The 20,612-nt window shown below is 45.9% G+C and overlaps 1 protein-coding gene across 9 annotated transcripts in view; it reads left to right on the top strand.

Annotated features, from left to right (window-relative positions):
• The window catches only part of ATP6V0A1 (ATPase H+ transporting V0 subunit a1), a 56,796-nt gene that overhangs the window by 32,095 nt on the left and 4,089 nt on the right, over positions 1–20,612 (top strand). For 2 of the 9 annotated variants that reach the window (XM_058702645.1, XM_058702642.1), the window contains exons 14-22: positions 124–214; positions 4,046–4,164; positions 5,132–5,348; positions 5,889–5,996; positions 6,817–6,891; positions 10,936–11,043; positions 12,032–12,049; positions 16,974–17,091; positions 17,406–17,577. In XM_058702645.1, the coding sequence (XP_058558628.1) occupies positions 124–214; positions 4,046–4,164; positions 5,132–5,348; positions 5,889–5,996; positions 6,817–6,891; positions 10,936–11,043; positions 12,032–12,049; positions 16,974–17,091; positions 17,406–17,577 (1,026 nt within the window). The remainder of the gene's footprint in view (positions 1–123; positions 215–4,045; positions 4,165–5,131; positions 5,349–5,888; positions 5,997–6,816; positions 6,892–10,935; positions 11,044–12,031; positions 12,050–16,973; positions 17,092–17,405; positions 17,578–20,612) is intronic. The other 7 variants (XM_058702648.1, XM_058702646.1, XM_058702649.1 and 4 more) reach the window with 4 other exon arrangements.

Raw genomic sequence — 20,612 nt, 5'->3', positions numbered from 1 at the left:
GTCCCTCCTCTTTTATTGAAGAGACAAGACAGTTGTAGTAGTTTCTTTTAGGACCAGTTTTTGGACCCTAGCAGTTTCCCGCTCTTGATAAAAACAAATGGAACTTTTCTTCTAACATGGTAGGGATGAGACACTTCGGGGGAACCCTGTTCTACAGTTGAATCCAGCTGTTCCTGGAGTTTTTGGTGGACCATACCCTTTTGGCATTGATCCAGTAAGAGCACTTCTTTCCTATATGTCTAACACCAGAGTTTTAAACTGTAACCTTGAAGTGAGAGAATTAAGTTGAAGATAAATGGTTATTTGGTTTTCAGCTGAAGGTTGTTTTTTTTTTTTTTAAGTTTATTTGTTTATTTTGAGAGAGACAGGGCACACACATGCAAGCAGGAGAGGGACAGAAACAGAAGGAGAGAGAGAATCCCAAGCAGGCTCTGCACTGTCAGCGCAGGGGCTCAATCCCACGAATGGTGAGATCATTGCCTGAGCTGAAATCGAGAATCAGGCACGTAACCTACTGAGCCCCCCCAGGCGCCCCTTCAGTTGACATGTTTTTGGAAAGTCTTTTGTGTATTTGTCCAGAGTACTTCCAAACCATGAGAGACCCAAGTGCCTTGGGGACCCAAATAATTTTTCCTGCACTGCTTATTTCAGAGATGGCTAATAATTTTGACCCTGGGAAGATTGATTTTCAAGACTCCTTCCCAATTTATTTCTGTTTAACTTAGTTTAGCAGGTATTTTAACAAAGCAGAAATAGTCCTTTCCTATGGGTTTTAGATTTCCATTCTTATCTTTATATACTTAAAAAACTTATCCCAGAATTAAAAAAAAAAATACTTAGGCAAATAAAGTGTGATCAAATCTTTTGTATTGTGTGCTTAAAAGGGGGGTGGGGGGAGACTTAAGAATGATTTAAGGAGTACAGCATTCCAGAGGAAAAACACATCATTATGGGCCAGAAAGATCAAGGTTTCTTATAAAAAATGGGTATTAACTTGGCCTTTAAAAAATGTTTCAGATTGGTATAGGTGAGAAGTGTGTACAAAAACATATAGGTGGGGAAATACAAAGTTATTTATTTTTATTATTATAAGAGCAGATGTTACAGAAATGCTTACTGTGGGCCAAGCATTGAACTCTGCCCTTAACATACCTGATTTCCCCTCCAACGGTTCTTTTTTTTCCCTTCCAAATTTTTATTAAATTCTAGTTAGTTAACATGTAGTGTGATATTAGTTTAGGAGTGGAATTTAAGGATTCATCGCTTACCTACAACACCCAGTGCTCACCCCAACAAGTGCCCTCTTTAATACGCATCACAGTCTAGCCCATCCCCCACCCATCTCCCTCCATCAACCTTCAGTTTATTCTGTCTTTAAGAGGCTCTTACAGTTTGCTTCCCTCTCTCTCTTTTTCTTCCCTTCCCACGTGTTCATCAGTTTTGTTTCCTAAATTCCACATACAAGTGAAATCATCTAATATTTGTCTTTCTGACTTACTTCACTTAGCATAATACTCTCTGGCTCCAGCCATGTCATGGCAGATGGCAAGCTTCCATTCTTTTTGATGGCTCAGTAATGCTCCATTTTATATATACCACATCTTCTTTACCCATTCATCAGTTTACAGACACTAGGGCTCTCCCCTCAAACAATTCTATCAGGGAAATACTGCTATCCCTATCATGCAGATAAGAAAACCAAGGCTTGGAGAGGTTGGATAACATTTCACACATGCATTTAACAAATGTTTATTGAATCCTTGTCTGCAGGCATAGTGCTTGCTGGGGGAAACACAGAATTGTAAGATGTAGCTCCTGGCCTCAAGTAGCTTAGAGTCTAATAAAAATATTAGGTAACATTTATATAGGGTTCTGTAGTTAACAGAGTGTTTCGTTGTTGTTGTTGATGTTGTTTTACGTACATCTCATTTGACACTTAAGGGTAGGTGTTGAGTTTGATGTGCCTGTGGGATGCACAGGTAAAATGTCCATCAGGCAATTGGAGGTGTAGAACTGAATTTCAGGGAAAATGGGCTGGAGAGAGAACCAGCCACATGTTTTGAGATTAGAAGTCACCGAGGATAAGCTCCTTGCAAGGAGGCCGTTCAGAAAAAACGCCAGGCTCACTGGTGGAAGGTCTGGCTTATCAGGTTACTGAGTTCACACTTTATCGTAGAGAAGACAGTGGGGGTGTGAGGTAGGTTTGGGCACAGGGAAGTGACTGCATCAGAGTCAGTGATTTAGGAAATGTGATTTGATGGCCAAGTAGAGGCAGAGAACTACGGGAAAATATTACAGATGCCCAGGCCCTTAGGTGACAAAGCTTAAGGCAACTAATATTTAAAAATAGATGGAATGACAACATTAAGGGTACGTGATCAGTAAAACACAGACCGGGGGAACATCTACAAAATAAATGTTCCAACTTTTTAAAATATTTTGTAAGGAATTAAAAAGGAGAGCTGAAAGGAGAATTTATAGATTAGAGATTTAAGAGCTGTGTCAGTAATCAATGTAGAGACCTGATCTGTACCCTACTTTTGAATAAATGAATTATTTTTAAAAATTGGGGCACAATCAGGGAAATTTAAATACTGAGTGTATGTTTCATGGTATTAAAGAATCATTGTTAATGTTTTTGGGGGTGATAACAGCATTGTGGTTATGTTTTGATAATGAGTGCTTACCGGAGCACCTGGGTGGCTCAGTTGGTTAAGCATCCGACTTTGCTCAGGTCGTGATCTCACGGTTTGTGAGTTCAAGCCCCACGTTGGGCTCTGTGCTGACAGCTTGGAGCCTGGAGCCTGCTTCAGATTCTGTCTCTGTCCCTCTCTCTCTCTGTACCTCACCCGCTCACACTCTGTCTCTCTCTCAAAAATAAACATTAAAAAAAATTTTTTAAGTAAAATAAAAACGAGTGCTTACCTTTTAGAGATATGTACTGAAGTATTTACAGATAAAATTATATGATATCTGAACTTGGCTTCCAAATAATAGGGAAGTGGGGAGTAGGTTGTGTGATGAAATAAGATTGACCTTGAGCCAATAGTAATTTTTCAGGGGGGCACCTGGGTGGCTCAGTCAGTTGAGCATCTGACTCTTGATTTCAGCTTGGGTCCCATGATCCCAGGATCATGGGATTAAGCCCTAGGCTGGGCTCTGCATTGAGTGTGGAGCCTACTTGAGATTCTGTTTCTCTCCTTCTGCCCCTCTTCCCCACTAGTGTGTGCTCTCTCTCTCTCTCTCTCAAAAAAGAAAAAAAAAAGTATGCAAGCTGGATCATAGGTAAATGGGAATTTGTTATACTTTCTACTTAAGTCTATGCTTAGAATTTTCCCTAATTAAAAAAAGCTTTCAAATAGGGAAATAAGGGCTCCTGGCTGGCTCAGGTGTTAGAGCACATGACTCTTTCTTGATCATGATTTCAAGTCCCATTTTGGGCATAAAGCTTACTTTAAAAAAAAAAAAATTGGGTGGCTCCTGGGTGGCTCAGTTGGTTAAGCAACCGACTTCAGCTCACTTCATGATCTCTCCCTCTGTGAGTTCAAGCCTCGTGTCGGGCTCTGTGCTGACAGCTCAGAGCCTGGTGCCTGCTTCAGATTCTGTCTCCCTCTCTGTCTGCCCCTCCCCCACTCATGCGCATGCACGTGCGGTCTCTCTCTCTCTCTCTCTCTGTCTCTCAAAAATGAATAAATGTTAAAAAAATTTTAATTAAAAAACTAAAAAAATAAAAAATTGGTGAGGGGCAGGCACATGGGTGGCGCAGTTGGTTAAGCGTCCGACTCTTGATCTTGGCTCAGGTCATGATCTCAGGGTTTGTAATTTCGAGCCCCACATTGGGCTCTGAGCTGATGGTGTGGAGCCTGCTTGGGATTCTGCCACTCCTTCTCTCTGCCCCTCCCCTGCTTGTATGCACATGTGTGCACACACTCTCTCTCTCTGTCTCAAAGTAAGTAAATACTAAAAATTTTTTTAATATTGGTGCATAATAATGTCCCATTCATGAACTCTTTATAATGCTTTTTGTTTCCTTGGATTGTGATAGATCTGGAACATTGCTACCAATAAACTGACCTTTCTCAACTCCTTTAAAATGAAGATGTCTGTTATCCTTGGCATCATTCACATGATGTTTGGAGTCAGCCTGAGCCTCTTCAACCATACGTGAGTTGCTGTATTTCTGTCACAGGAACACGCATAATTTAGATAATGCTTTCGCCTAACGAAATCATGACATCTTTGGGGAGGGATTAATAACTCAGAACCCTATTCTACATTAAAGAGGTGCTTTTTATAAAAATCTCATGTTCTTAAATGAGGCTTAATTAGCATTAGTCCCTTAACAATTTACAATTGTAGTAAAGCTCTTTGAAAAACTTTATGTCATTTTCATCAAAATGAGTGAGGTATTTTTTTTTCTCTTGATGTGTAACTCACATAAAATTATAAACTATGGTCCCAGAAGGTACTATATTTTCCAGTCTCTTTCTGATGGGAAAAGTTTGGTGGTGGGGGTGGGGGTGGGGGGGGTGGTACTGGAACTGTCCAAGGTCCAAAAATTTAGAAGTCACAATTAATCCTGCTTCTCTCTGTTGCCGTCAGTGCATCTGGCTGTTGCTTCTTTTTTTTTTTTTTTTTTTTTTTTTAATTTTTTTTTTCAACGTTTTTTATTTATTATTTTTGGGACAGAGAGAGACAGAGCATGAACGGGGGAGGGGCAGAGAGAGAGGGAGACACAGAATCGGAAACAGGCTCCAGGCTCCGAGCCATCAGCCCAGAGCCTGACGCGGGGCTCGAACTCACGGACCGCGAGATCGTGACCTGGCTGAAGTCGGACGCTTAACCGACTGCGCCACCCAGGCGCCCCAGGCTGTTGCTTCTTAAAGTGATAAAGACAGAATTGAGGGAAGTGTAGGTAGGAGATCTAGTGAGTACTCCATTTGGTCTGGGGGTGACCCTGGGTCTGTTCACTGTTTTGTTTTTAATTTTAATTTTTTTTAAAAGTAAGCTCTATATCCAATGTGAAACTTGAACGGACGACCTTGAGATCAAGAGCCGCATGATCTACCGACTGAGCCACCAGGCGTCCCTGGATCTGTTTGCCTTTAACATTTTTTTTCTCTCTTTTTAGCTATTTCAAGAAACCCCTGAATATCTACTTTGGATTTATTCCTGAAATAATCTTCATGACCTCTTTGTTTGGCTACTTGGTTATCCTTATATTTTACAAGTGGACAGCCTATGATGCTCATACATCTGAGAAGGCGCCAAGCCTTCTGATTCATTTCATAAACATGTTTCTCTTTTCCTACGGTGACTCTAGTAATGCGATGCTTTATTCTGGACAGGTGAGTCAACCCAGAGGTAGACTGGCTTAGGTGGTTCCCTCAACCAGGAAGCCAGATATTTCTCTTCGTTTCTTTTTTAATGTTTGTTTAGTTTTGAGAGAGAGAGCGCGTGCATGCACAAGTGGGGGAGGCTCAGAGAGAGGGGGACAGAGGATCAAAGCGGGCTCTGTGCTGACATCAGAGAGCCTGATGCGGGGCTTGAACTCATGAACTGTGAGATCATGACCTGAGCCAAAGTCAGATACTCAACTGACTGAGCCACCCAGGTGCCCCAGGAAGCCAGATATCTGAAAAAGCCTTTAAAAATCTCTTTCTGTGGTGTTGGTGTTCAGCCCATACCTTCAGACCTAAATTCAGCCCATCCTCCTTAGCATCCTATCAGATAATTCTTGGGCTTTGCCACAATATCTGCTAATTAGTTTGAGAAACTGGATGGTGTCATTCACAGATCAGTAAGAAAATACTGTTTGGGGGAAATTTGTGCTAGAGTTGGAAGCTGCATGTTTGATTAATGTGATGTGCCTTGTCCTTACTTTGTAGAAAGGAATTCAGTGTTTCCTGGTAGTGGTCGCGCTACTGTGTGTACCTTGGATGCTACTATTTAAACCACTGGTCCTTCGCCATCAGTATTTGAGGAGGAAGCATTTGGTGGGTGTATTTTTGTTGCTGAAAGATACTAGATTTTTTTTCCCCTTGAGAGCAAGGCAATTCCTCATCAGATATAATGAATTGTGCATAAGACTACATCCTCTTAAAACGCACTTGTGTCATATCCAGCATGTGCACTGGACCTGATGAAAAAAAAAAATTTTTTTTAAACCCATGTATTTGCTGCTCGAACATCTGGATTCAGCTTTGAGTAGCTTAGGTACAGGAAACAAGTCATAAGTTTCTGCCTTTCTTGGTCATGCTTTGCTCATGCTGTGCTCAGCAAAATCCAGGTCTGGGCCTGCTTAGATGCAACCTCAGCCAAATCAGGGCTGCAGGAGCTACAGGTGGGTGAACCCACTCATGTGGTTTGCCTGGGCAACCACAGGGCTGACGCTGAGACATTTTCGTTTAAAATGAGACCATGATACTTTCACCAATTGAGACATCTGGGAAAAAGATTTTTTTTTTAAATGCCACACATAAACTTGTGTTTACTCGATGTATGTGTGCTTATGAATTCCATACACACACACACACACACACACACACACACACACACACACCAAATTTTCATTTCTGGCTATGCAATAATGATTACTTATTACACTGCCTAATAAAACCCAAAAGATCTTGTTGCATGACTCTCATACGGCTGTTAGATTATTATTCCTGTTGGAGAGCAGCTGAGTTACAAGACCCTCCTTCTCCCTTTTCTGACCATCTTCATCCTTCCATGTACCCTCCATTCGTCTCCCCGCCTCACTCCCGCCCTCTTTTGTTTCTTTCTCCCTTCCTCTTCTCTTCCATTCACTATCAGGAAGGGCAGCCTGTGGAGGCCCCAGTCAGCCCAACCCCGAGCCAGCAGGGACTAGAGGCAGCAGCGGCTGCAACAGTGAGTGAATTAAAACTGACAAACCATCACATTTTGTGTAAAGAGGTGGCAAACAGTGCAGCAGAATTCTTTTCAGTTATATGGAGAGCATGGGACATGTGTGCTCTTGGGAAGTCCATCCTTTTCACTCATTGGGACAATGATAGAAAAGACTTCCACCTCTTACGAGTAGATTCTAATATCATCTTTATCATTGGTCTGTCTACTAAGTTTCTATTCAAATTTGTAAGTACAGTCACGTCTATGGGAGGAAAGTGGCTGTTGTACCCTCTCAGAATCCCATCATCTTAATGGGATGTATTTTGTGACCACGTATTAGATGCTTTTTCTGCATGGATCAAGAACATTTCTGTGATTCTTGAATAAGTCTCCCTGCTCTTTAAACTTCTGCTTCGGAGTGATGCTTGGACATTTGGTCCGTTTTAGCTATGACTTACTCTCCTGCCAGTCGGAGCTTATACATGTCTACTTTTTTGTAAGAGACTCAGAAGCCCTCATGTCCTCAGCTGTTCCACTGAGACCTCCACTCCGCCATGTGTCTCGTGTGTCTTCTGCATCTGGTACAATAACCAAAGTCATCTGTTTCGACTTTCCTTCTTCAAATACTAACTCATGATTCAGCAACAGCACTTTGAATGTTAAGTATTTCAATATTTTTCCCGAAAAACATCTCTTAACCAAACTGTTTTAATGTGCTAGTATCAACTTAGCCCGGTGTATTCTAGGTAATCAGTAAGATTTAAAAAATCTCACCAGCAGTAATCACACATGTACTCTTATGATCTAGTGGCATCATACTCCTTTATAAGAAAGTGAAATATTTAGATGGATAGCTCTTTCCTTCATTAGGTGTTTCTGATCATTTTAAACCTAGAAAACTGCTGTGATCCTTCTAGAACTAATCTAAAAGGGCTGATATTTTGGATCAGAAGATAGTTTAATGTTACTGTTTAAAATTATTTTCAAACAGGGATTTACTCTCTCCTTTGAGAAATGTTTTAAGTCCACAAACCACATACTATCCATTTATTGACATTCTTTTCACGTGCCCTTCTTTCTGTTAGTCTTGGCATATTTAGGATGTGCTTCTGATGCATCCGTTTTGGTGCTTTTAACTCTGTTACCCTCTTCTCCGATATTGTCCAAGTGAAACGTCCCCCGTCTGGAAACCTGCACCTTCATAGAGTCTTCTTAGCCCACTGGTTCTTCCGCGAAACGTCTGGTTCTATTGAGCCTCATGAAAGCTTCAAGATGATCATTTCACAAGGACTCTGGATTCTTGACCCTAAGGGCTGAGGAGACAATCACTGATCTGTGTTTGTTCTGTTCTTTGTCCTTTGGGTTGTCTGTAAGCAGTGTATCATGGTTTAATGTTTTCTTTTTTCTGCTGATGTGTATGTCTCATCTCCCCTTCCTGTAATTTTCATGTCCTGTGTCCTGAAGGGACACTTGCTAGTGTCTGGCTGAGAGGTTTACCCTGTCTGCCCCTCACTCTGTCTGCTGGTTGGGAAAAGCTTCAGAAATGACCTTCTGCTTTAGGATCCTTAAAGCCTGAAGCCTGCCTCAACCCTGTAACCCGTGCCAGGATATGTTGGGGTCCTCTCCTGTCACCAGTGCCCTTTTTGTACTTCCAGTCCACCTGCTGAGGTCTGTCAGGTGTAATGTTTGCATGACCTGGAGGTGCCCAGGGTCTCGGTGCTTCCCGAATCTGAGTACACATCAGAATCACCTGGTGACCTTTATGTTTGTTTCTTAGAGTATTAAAACAGAAGAAGTAATAAAGATAGTCCACAGTTCCATGACCCAGACAATCCTCCACTGACATTAAAAAGTAAAATTAGGGGCGCCTGGGTGGCACAGTCGGTTAAGCGTCCGACTTCAGCCAGGTCACGATCTCGCGGTCCGTGAGTTCGAGCCCCGCGTCAGGCTCTGGGCTGATGGCTCGGAGCCTGGAGCCTGTTTCCGATTCTGTGTCTCCCTCTCTCTCTGCCCCTCCCCTGTTCATGCTCTGTCTCTCTCTGTCCCAAAAATAAAATAAAAAATGTTGAAAAAAAATTTTTTAAAAAAAAAAGTAAAATTAAAGCAATAGGTTAGAAAATGCAAATAGTACTGAAAGTGAAAGTGCCCCTGTCCCTGGGCTCCTTCTCCTACTCAAAGGCAGGGGAATTTTGCCTCCAATATTTTTCTGCATATATCAACATATTGCTATCATCTATTGATATAAATATGTATATGTATTTGTACATGTGTATGTATACACGTTTAAAACATACTAGGAATTGTGTTTTAAACTGTAGCACTCTTTTGCCCCTTGATTTGTTAAGTTTAAAAATTTTTGGTGTATCCTGGGAGATTGTTTCACTCTTTTTTTTTAAATTTTTTTGTTTTTAACGCTTATTCATTTTTGAGAGAGAGAGACAGCAGGAATGGGGAAGGGGCAGAGAGAGAGGGAGACACAGAATCAGAAGCAGGCTCCAGGCTCTGAGCTGTCGGCACAGTGTTTCACTCTTTTTTATAGTTGTCTAGTATTCCATAGTACATGCTGTTGGATATGCTAAAATTGTGTAATCACTGTCATTGATGGATGTGTTGGTTGTTCCCAATTCTCTGCTATTATAAATACAAATGCAGGGAACATCCTTGTCCACATATCTTGATAACATTTCATAAACATAGATGTTCCCAGTGGTGGGGGTCTCAAAGGGTATGTGCATTTTTTTGTGCTTGAATTTTCAAGGTAGACAATAAAAAATGCTTATACAGTTTGTACGTGGGGAAATATTTTTTAAAATATAGATTTTCTGGGCCCCACCCCAGATCTACTAAGTATACTATTTCCGGGGGTAGTATTTGAGAATCTCTATTTAATTTCAAGGTGATTCTGATGCAGCTGGCTCCCTGACCAGCACGGAAGAAGCCCTGCTTCAAGGAGAAGGAGAATTTGCCCAAGCACTGAGTTCTGGTGGTCAGTCAGCTGTAGTAAAAAGCTGCACACCAAAAGGTGAAGCTGCGAGTAGGGACCTCCGGGCAGTGGAGCAAACCTGTTGGCACATTGTGCTGCTGCCCAGAAGGCCGATTTGCAGGAGAAAAGTTTTTGAACTCTTGCCTCGTTTGGGGTCCCTGATCAGAAACCATAAGAAGTGGGCCCAGGACCTGTTTCTTTAGCTCCTGTTCACTCTGGCGGGTTAGCACTCATTGGTATTTGTCTGACTTAACCCCAGTTCTGCCCGGTTTTGTACTCAAAGAGTCCTTTTGTCTCAATAAGCCCAAGCTTTTCCAAGTCAGGTTGACTTAGAAATTCTGGTTCTGGAGAGCCCGCTGAACACTATGCCTGGGAAACAAGAAGCAAACACCCATTTGGCATTTGCCCACATGCCTGGAAGAGAGTTGGTGTAACACTCCAGAATCCTCCATTGAAGGAAAGGGGACTTTTTCATTCCTTTTTTTTTTTTGACCTCAGTGTTCTCTGGCCGCAGGCTGATGTCCATATAGATTTCTCCCTTCCCTGATCTAGGAAGTCCTTTGTTCCTGGCCAGAAACCCAGTATGCTTCTGGGAGAAGTTGCTGGAACTCTTGGGTTCCAGTTGAAAGTTTATCAGACCAGGTTATGGTCACCATGTCATTTGGCTCCACTCCCTCTTAGAAAGTCTGATCTTTAGTTCTAGAAAAACTTAGACCACTGACAACTTTACAGATAGAGCTACACTCATTGCAAGAGTCCTTTCAGGTTAAGCTTTTCATTCAAGCAGTCATCTCAGTTAGTGTTGACCAAGGCCAGGTTGGTGAGTCTTGGTGCAGCAGGCTGTATGTTTCCTCTGATCAGAATGAGGTGATAAATGTAGTTGGGGCTGGGGCTGGGGCGGTGCTGGTTGGGGTGGGAACAGTGGTTTGTTTTTACTTGCCTGTTGGATCAGCGGGTTTTGATTTTGTTGTTAGAATATATGCTTTTCTGAGGTTTGTATGTACTAACCATCACCCTTCCCCACTCACAGAATGTCACATTAAAGCCCAGGCAAATTCTACTCTTTCTGTTCATCTGTGTAGGGAACTCTCAACTTTGGTGGGATCAGGGTGGGCAACGGACCGACAGAGGAGGATGCTGAGATTATTCAGCATGACCAGCTCTCCACCCATTCAGAGGACGCAGAAGAGGTAAGATCCAGTGGCGTGGGCTTCCTCTCCTTCTACTGTGGGTCAGCCCTAGGCTTATGTGCATAGGAGGCCTCCCTACAGTCTTCTTACTTAGAAAATGAAAATACTAATACTAATGATCAGCCTGCCTTCTGGGCCTCTTAGGGCACCACAGCTTTTTCCAGTGGGCCTGCTCTGAACTCTAGGTGTCACCGGCAGCCCCCATAGCAGCTTTGCTTCATGGTCCGAACTTGAATTCCGAGTTGCCTGCAGTATTCTGCGCGCAAATCTCAATTACTAACTGTGCTCCTGGGGACCGAGGGGAGCGGAGACCCCGGCTTCCCAGGTCTTATTACCAGAAACACAGGCCCCTTAGGGCAGCCTCTTCATCCCTTGCCCCTTCCAGGAATGGTTCCAGTTGGAACTGTAATCGCTGGTCCTTTTAAAGTCTTGTCCCACGAATCTGCTCTCTGTGGCAGATACATTATTTGAGCTTTTGAAAAATGTTATTTGCCTACTTTTTACAGGGAGGGTGAAAAGCAGTAAGGTCAAATTAGACTTTTCCTTAAACCACCACCTCCAAGCTGCTTTTTAAAATCCGGTCTGCTTGCCTTGACCCCTCATGCCACAGAACCTGTGAACTGAACTTGTGAATGTCATCTATTTGTTATATTCTTTTTTCCCCCTTGTTATGTTCTTTTTCAAGCAAATAGAATAGGAGTTGAGGACCCAGGTGACTGAACTTTTCAGTCTAACTGACCACTTCCACTGTGTGTATGACATTTGTAAAAAGGAATTGCAAGGGTTGGGGTGCCTTTAAAAAATATGTATCTTCATGCTCTAAATCCTGCTGGTTTTGCTCTCTGTATGCTGAGCATGTCTGCCTCTAGCACGTTAGACCCATTTAACATTAACGGTCTTCCCCGAGAAACAGTCAGTAACCTTGTGCTTATGACTCGTGACCTTGTGTGGCATGGCTTCCCACTAAGTGTAAATTTGTGTTTTCAAGCCTACCGAGGACGAAGTGGTAAGAAACAAGCTGGCTTTGCCTTCATGTTTATCTGGGGCTTCTCTTCCCATCCTTGTGATCACTCTGCTGACCCTGCCGCAACCCTGGGGCCACATGTGACACCTGTGTGTCCTGCATCTCACTGGCCATTTCTAACCAGTCCGTGAACCTGTGTTCTGAGAACATCCGTCTCCATTAACTGCATCTCATGTCGGTCACCTCTGTCTTTGTTTCGTTGACTTTGCTGATCTAATACCTCTGAGAATGGCTTTGAAAGGAGCTACAAGTAATGTCTGCATTGGCATTCTTGAAGTGACCCCCTTGGGGGTCAAATCCCATTGGTCTTTGCCTTCCTGTCCTGTGATGTTATGTATGGTATGGTCGCTCTGCTGCTGGGAGTAGCCGTTTCCTCCTTGCTCCTCTGAGAGCTTGTGAGTAAAGCTCACCCTTCCTCCCTGTCTGAGATGCAGCCACCCTCTTCCTACTGTCCTCATCAGCTTGATGATGCTTGAAGTGAGAATTGCTGGACCCTCGCTTGGGGTCACTTGTACCTCCACTATGACCCAGGTGGGAGGGAGACAGCTTTCAAGAGGAGGCTTTGCCTCTCTGATACATCCCAGAAAAAGCAATCCCAGCTGCATGAAAGGAGTTCATATTAATACCAGGTAATAGAAACAAAGTTGGCTATTCAGGCCACATTTGGAGTAGAAGGCCTTTGAGCTCAGCAGTAATTCATTTAGCAATACACACATTTTGAATTGGGTGTTTTAAAGGCCTTGCTGCACTGTTTGCATCTTCCCCCAAAACTTTTCTCTAAAATATCTAGACCCATGAGCCCTCCCCTTTCCTGGCTCTCCTGGTCCTCTCTAAAGGGGCAGTGGGATGGGAATGGGAAAACCTTTGCTGATTCTGTGAAAAAACAAAAACAAAAACAAAAATAAAACAAAACAAAAAAAACCAGGCAGTGCTCGATCTTCCTGAAGGCTGGAGAGCCTCTTTTGCTGGCCTCCAGGAGCGTCTGGTTCCTTTGGACTGCTCATCTGTTCACAGTCAATGGTGGAGCTGCCTGGAAGGGCTGGCTGGGAGTGTGTTCCATGATAGTGAGGAGCCCAGCCCTCTCCCAGTAACACAACCTCCAGCAATACTGCTCTTTTAAGTGCCTTCCTAGTTGAGCACCCAATGCCATGGCCATTGTCAGAACGGTCCTCATTTGTAGCCATTCCTCAGGGGTGTTGGACATCCACACCAGATGGACTGTGATTCAGCCTCCCGAGTCTCTGGCCCCTCAGCTCCCTCAGGGGTTCAGCTTCCCATAGCTTCCTAAATAATGATGACATTTTATCAGGCACATGGGCAGTCTAGTTCTCCACAGCCAGATTTAGATCGGGTTAAAATTATCTAACCTAAAGATTTCAAACCTTTTTTTTTTTTTTTTTTCTTAATCCAGCCTGGAAGTTCTTCTAGAACTTCCCCTTTTTGCTTGGCTGTGAAAACCCATTTGCCCCATGGAGGCCATTATTCCAGCCTGCTAAAAGCAGCAACCCCTCTCCCTGGGGAGCACTCAGTCCAGTTGCAAAGCAGGGCCAGGCTAGTTGATTGTCTGGGAAATCTTTAAAGGCTGTAACCATTCAGCAGGGGTCAGTCGTCCCTCTCCCTATTGTGTCATCTCACCAGTTGTATTCATCCCACCCATCCATCCACCGCACCCACGCACCCACGCACCCGCCCATCCATCTGTTCATTCATCCTGCCCATCCATCCATCTGTTCATTCTTTTATCCCACCCATTCATTCATTCACCCTCTATGTGTCAAGCACTCTGTTTGGTATACAGAAACTGCGAGAAGAAAAACATAGTCCTTGCCCTCAAGGAACTCCCAGACAAATTGAGGAAACAGTCTGGGTGACAGGTGGTGTGACTGAGGTGTGCCCAGGATGCTGTGGGAACACAGAAAGAGGGCACCTGACAGGTGCTGGGGTGGGAGTGGAGAAGAGGAGACCAGGAAATGGTTCCCTAAGGAAATTGTTGCTAAGCTTAGTCTGGTCAAGCAGGAGTCTCTTTGGGAGGATGATGGGAATGCAGACCCATCGGTGTGTATAGTTATCTTAAAGACACGGGCCTGCGGACCCATCACATTTGGGGGATAAACAAGTTCATAGCTTGGCTGGAGCTTAGGGCCAGGAGTTGGAGACCAGTGAGAGGTGAGCCTGGAGGTTGCAGAAACAAGCCGCAGTAAAGTGTTTGGATAACAAGGAGCCGTCAGGGGACCGTGAAGCCGGAAGTGTCACAACACATGTGCGTGGCTCTAATGGGGGTGTTATGGGTGGTAGTGGATTGGGGAGGGGTCACAGTCTGGAGGCATGGAGACCAGCTAGTCTGATAGGAGTCGTGAAACAATTGGGAAGCCTCCAGTGAAGTGAGGCGTTTGCAGGGAGTTGGAAAGGGAGGGACCAATAATGAGATTAAGGAAGAAAGAGCTACAGGTCCCAGGGCCTTAATGAGTGTAGGCAGTGAGAGTGAGTGAGGATTCAAGATGGACTTCCAGGCTTGGGTGCCTGGGGCCCTAGTGGTGACACTCCATCAAACATGGGACATGGAGTAGAAGTCGTGGTGGGGTCAGAGGAGAGCAGTTAATCAATCTGGGTGGCACTAGGAAGAGATATGGCACGGCCAGTTGGAAATGGGCAACACGGAGATGAAGACGTCCATTTGGGAGTCCTAGGGGTGGCCGTCAAAGCCCTGAGTGGCAGCGCTGCAGGAAAGGTGTAAGAGCTGAGGCTGACCCTCCAGCATTTAGGGAAGAACCAAGGAACACCCAGGGGGTAGGAGGAAAACTGAGAGGAGGCGAGTGTCTTGAGAGGGAGGCGGAAAAGGCGACAGTGGCAGAGACTGCAGAGGTTCAGTCAGGACACAGAAGGTCTGTTAGACCTCACAACTGGGAGGCAAGGGAGGGGGTGCCAGGAAGGTCAGGTGTGCGGGGCAGAGAGGGTGGAGGGCAGGGCGCAGGAGAGGAGTAGTGGATGGGCCCTGCAGGTGGAGTGGAGTGTAGACAGGGAGTCTACAGCGATTGCTCCTCAGTCACCGCTGACTCATGAGGCAGTGATAGGCTCCTAAGTGCCTGGCTGATTTCTCACTAAATCCTCACCTCGGCATCATTGTCCCTCATTGTATAGAAATGAAAACTTGCCTATGGTCTAGAAGAGAGGCTTTCTCCACGTTCTCCATTCTTGTGGGAAGAACTCCGGGTAGAGTAAAACTGCTGACAAGGGGCTGGCTCTGAGGAAGCCCTGCAGTCCCTACTTTCATAGAGCTCTTAGCAGCAGACACCAGTGCCCCTCGGAGCCAGGACCCTTCCTTCCTCTGAGCATGGGTTCTGGGTGATGGCCAACAGTGGTGGGAGAGCTCTTAGCGGCGCTGTTGGGATTGAGGTAACTAGGAGGCTTGAAGAACCTACTGCAGAAGAAAAGCCCAGAAATACTCAGAGTGTAGATGGTCAGAGGTGAGGGAAACTGAGGTAGTCACCCAAAGGTGGTGTGTTGGAGCTGGCCTCTCTCCCCACTGACCACACCCCTGAGGGCCTGGGCTGTTAGCACTTTACCAGCCAGCTCCTCCTCTCGTCCTGCAATTTCCCAAGACGTTTCTGGTGTCCTTTGGGAGTGGAGTCATGTGAGTCTTGAAAGAAACTGGTAAAAAATAGACTCTGACCTGAAGGCAAGGGGAGGCCCTGTGCTTCTGGGGTTCTAGGCTGGGCTGCATGGGAGGAGCATGGGAAGAGCCCGCCTCCTGCTCTCTGGTGGCTGCTGATGGCTCCACCTGGCCACTGGAGAGGCCTGAAGTATGCCTGATGCTTCTAGAGCATACCAGTAATTCTTCCCTGGCTGTGCTTGGAGCGGACCTACAAATGAACTCCTGAAAGTTTGTTCTACCCCTACCCCTTTACTCTGAAAACGGTTTTCATTTATTCATTTATTTATTTATTTATTTATTTTTAACATTTGTTTATTTTTGAGAGAGAGAGCATGAGTGGGGTCGGGGCAGAGAGAGAGAGAGACACACACACACACACACACACACACCCACAGAATACGAAGCAGGCTCCAGGCTCTGAGCTGTCAGCACAGAGCCCGACTCAGGGCTCAAACTCAAGAAACATGAGATCATGACCTGAGCTGAAGTCGGACGCTCAATCGACTGAGCCACCCAGGTGCCCCACTCTGGAAACAATTTTTGATGTTGAAAAGAAAGCTGGGAGAAAGGGAGCGTGAGAAAAACAAATACGAAAAAACAATAGATGTTATGTTTGGTCTCAGTCAACTGTAGGATTTTGTGAAACTTTTGCCAGAATTTCCCTGTGTAATCTTTTCAGAAGTGACAAAAGAAAAAGGAGGTTATCTTGTTCCCAATAGGTTATCGGAATAATGAGTGAAGTGGCTGTGGAGGCTTAGTCTTGCCTCAGCAGCTCCTGGCCTGTTGGCCGGTGGCTGAAGTGTAGCCTGGGAAGAGGCCGTTCTGCTCTCATGGCTCAGTTAGAATAAAGCACTTCACTCGGGCGCCATAAAGAGGAAGTTGGCTGGAGCAGGCCCAGCAGCAGGGCCCTGAGAGTCCTGAGTCCAGACAGTCCATTTCTCTGAGTGCTCTTAACTCGGCGTACATTCCACCCTTGGGCTTATAGCCTAGCAAGGTAAAGAGAAGAATCTCATTAAGATGTAGGTCATTAAAATATAGCGTATTAAGGGAAATGGGGTATCCAGTTGGGGAGCTAAGCCAGGCAGGATTTCTGGGGACGGCTGAAGACATCACCTGAATTCAACGCTGGGATTCCTGTTCCGTGTAACTGTTAGTGCTCGGGCCCAGGCCCAAAGTGCCAGGTGACCATCACGTCCTTTCTGCACATCCCCTCCCAGCCTTATATCTTCTCTCTGGTTTTTCTCCCACGAACAGTTTGACTTTGGGGACACCATGGTCCACCAGGCCATCCACACCATCGAGTACTGCCTGGGCTGCATCTCCAACACTGCCTCTTACCTGCGGCTCTGGGCCCTCAGCCTCGCTCATGCACGTGAGTGTGTTTCTCCCAGATTGAAAATTAGGTTTTCCCCTTCTCTGGGCGCTCTCTCGGATGCGGAGCTTAAATAGAGTGGAAATAACATAAAGGCGCTGGGATTATTCAGACTCCTGAGTCCCAGGAGAAAGATGTCCAGATGGGAGGACCAGCACTTTTGCCAGATTTAGCTATGCACGGTGGTCCTGCCCAGGTTGCAGGAAGCCACGGTGCCACAGACACTTCAGGAGAGGGATGACGGAGCAGAATGCAAGGCCCGCAGCACCTCTTGCCAAACTGAACCGGATGTCCTGTCTCTCCCCATTCCCCAGAGCTGTCTGAGGTGCTTTGGACCATGGTGATCCACATCGGCCTCAGCGTGAAGAGCTTGGCAGGAGGTTTGGCGCTGTTCTTCATTTTCGCCGCCTTTGCCACCCTGACCGTGGCCATCCTCCTGATCATGGAGGGCCTTTCGGCCTTCCTCCACGCGCTGCGGTTACACTGGTGAGGAACAGCGAGTTCGGGGGCTGCGGACGTGTCCTTGGCTGCACTGAGGGCGGCTTTACTCTTGTACAGAATCCAGAGACGCTAGGAAGTGTCTGCTTTCATTCACATCATTGTGCCCGATGACCTGTGTCAGGAGTGAGCATCAGGAAGTGTCCCCACAAAAGCACAGCTCACCTTTCAGAGCCCCCCAAGGGACAGTTCTCTGGTGGATGTTGTCAGATTCCTTCTCCCTTTAGCATTCTTCACTACTCTCGAGTATGGCTTAAAAGGCTGAGGTTGTTGGTTGGTTTGGTTGTGTTTTGGTTTTTTTTTTCCCCCTTTGGCATAAACTTCCTCCTGTCTTCAGAGCGATGCGAGCAACTCTGGAGTAGATTCGCAGTCCAGGAAAGTGCTAGAGCACACTGTACCCCAGTTTTGTCCCCCTCGTTCCGTCATTGTGCCAGTGTCTTTGGGGCAGACCCCTAGCAGTTGACATAGGTAGGGGGATTCCTGGTTCCATAATGTGGAGCTCAGTTCACTGAAGCAGCGCCTTCACAAGGGCAGGTTTGGGATTTGTTTGTTTTCTTTAATGTAGTTTGTGGCTCTTAATGGCTCTGCACAGAGAGAGCCAGCTCAGCCCCAGGGAGTAGGAGAGCTGGCATCTGGTCCAGGCAGTGACCCTGTGACCTCAAGGTAGCGTTGCCAGATTTAGTGAATAAAATTCCGGGACACCCAGTTAAATTTGAATTTCATATACACAATGAATTTGCATTGGGACATGGATATGGGACATATTCATGCTAAAAACTAGGCATCTGGTACTTTATCTGGCTTCCCTACCTTAAGCTCTGGAAGCTCTGGACCCTCTCCCTAGAAAAACATCCCCCACAGCAGTTTTATCCGTTTAAGGGGTCACAAACTCACTGGCCCTACATTAGGAACCCGCAGACGAGACGGGTCAGTGTGGTGCTAGTGATCTCAAGCTCAGACAGGGCGTGGAAGGTTTCGTGACATCAGTTTTCTAAACCTGAACCCAAGGATCGTCTTCCCCAACCCCCTTTTCTTTGACTTTTCTCCTGACTTGGTTATGCTGAGCCCCCTAAAAAATTCCTGTTTGCTGTTGTAAATGACAGAGGGGACTGGGAGGCATGTAAGGACAGGCCGTAGCTGGGACTTACCCTTCCCTCAAAAGCTCCTTTTAAAGAACCCGTCCTGCTACGTCGGTCAATATTCTTTCTCTGGCTGGCTTTCCTCCTTCTTGCCGCCCTCCTCCCCACCCAGCTGTTGTTTATTTACTGTCCAACCAGGAGGTTAGGAGCGCTGTGTGGCTCAGGCTGCTGGCACGCTACCCTGTTCTCAGCTTATCAGCGTTCTCTCCCCAGCACACTTCCTCAGCTGCTCGGTATGAGGGAATGTCTGTGTAACCAGCCTGTGGTGACTCACTGTTTCTTCCTTCCTTTCCCGGTCACTTCTCTGTCTCCTGAGCCCTGGGCTTGAGGGGCCAGTCACTACCCCACCTGAATTCCAGCCCAAGTGGGGAGCCTGTTGCCTCCTCCTTGGGCGGGCTGGGGAGCAGTCAAGGTGCTGGGTCAGAACCGTCTAAGCAGTGAACTGAGCATACCCCAGGGCGAGGAAGGTCACCTGGGCTTGGGCCTACTTTCCAGAGTGAGCTGAGGCAGCTTGGGAGGTCATGTTTTGTTGCCAGAAGGATTATTTCTTCCTCGGGCTCACCTGTGGCCTTCAGGTGAAGGTGTCTTCTCATGTCCTTACCAGTGAGCCCAAAGACCTGATGAGTGACAAGAGAGCAGACTTCATTCAGAATTAGGCGCCACTGGGTTTGAATTCCAGCTCTGCTGGATCTGGCTGGGTGACCCTGAGGAGAGCACTTACCTCCCTGAACCTCAGTTTCTCTCATATGCAGAGAGGAGGGTATCCATGTAACATGCTTGCCATGATAATTATGAAATTAATGCATATACCAAGTGACTGTCACTGTGCCCAGACACATCGTAAACTGGTGTTCAAGTGTGGGTCACAGCCACCCTGCTTAAAAGTGGGGTGCCCTGTGGGGAGGGCATCTTGGCTGTGGTCCCTTCTAAAGAAACTGCATTAAGTCTGTTGAGAGAGAGGGGACACCCCAGGGGGAGGCACATCTGAATGCCTGTAGTTTTCAAGAACAGGCTCATCAACAAACTTGTAGGTTTGTTTGTTTGGGTAGTGGAAGGATCGCATAGAGGAGGAAAAAAACCAAACAGCGAAACTCCTTTATAGAGCTTTCAGAATCCCATCGTTGGAGGCTTATTTGGAGAATCGCCCTTAGTGAAAGGGGGTGAGTGACCCGGGTGCTCATGCTCCCCCTTCTGGCCGAATGAGGATGTGCTGCAAGGATTCCCAAGTCTTCTAGTCCACCAGGACTGCAGGAATTCTGAGTTGTGGCCGTCTTGTGAGACGGGACAGCTGGTCCTGCTGCAAGTGGCTGCAGGGACATTGCTGCTATTTTTCCTGGTGTCTGGCCTGGGCATCTTCCAGCCTGTCACTTTACTCCTGGTTGTCAGCTGGGGTTTGCTGATTCTGATGTAAGGGCTACCCATTTTACAGGTTTGGATGTCTTCAGTGAGGACAAGAAAAACAACATCTGCTTTGGTAACAAACAGAATCTCACTAGTGAGATTCATGTAGGGTCCTTAGGTGGTGGGTGATATATTTGAAAACATTAGTGAACAGGTTACTTTACCAACCTAATTCTGTTGCCTTCTGTGTTACACGTCTATTTTTGCCTACTATAATTAGCTGTCTTTTCTTTCTCAGAAAAGGCAAAGGTAGGGAATATGATTTGTAGTTGCAACTGTGGACACCAGACTGACTTTAGTAGAAAGACTGTTGCTCCATGGCCTACCTTCAGGAACCTAATCCCTTCTTATCTAGCAAATTCCACATATGTATAGATGTGCACACTTGCACACTCACAGATTGTTTGAAGGCCAAAGGAAAATGGGGACCAAATTGCTGTAAGGAATGTAGTGGGGCCACAGCAGGACCCCATGGGATGGTTG

Source organism: Neofelis nebulosa, chromosome 16 (genome assembly GCF_028018385.1).
Source record: "Neofelis nebulosa isolate mNeoNeb1 chromosome 16, mNeoNeb1.pri, whole genome shotgun sequence".
Lineage (NCBI taxonomy): Eukaryota > Metazoa > Chordata > Mammalia > Carnivora > Felidae > Neofelis > Neofelis nebulosa.
This window is presented reverse-complemented; position numbering and strand designations above follow the sequence as displayed.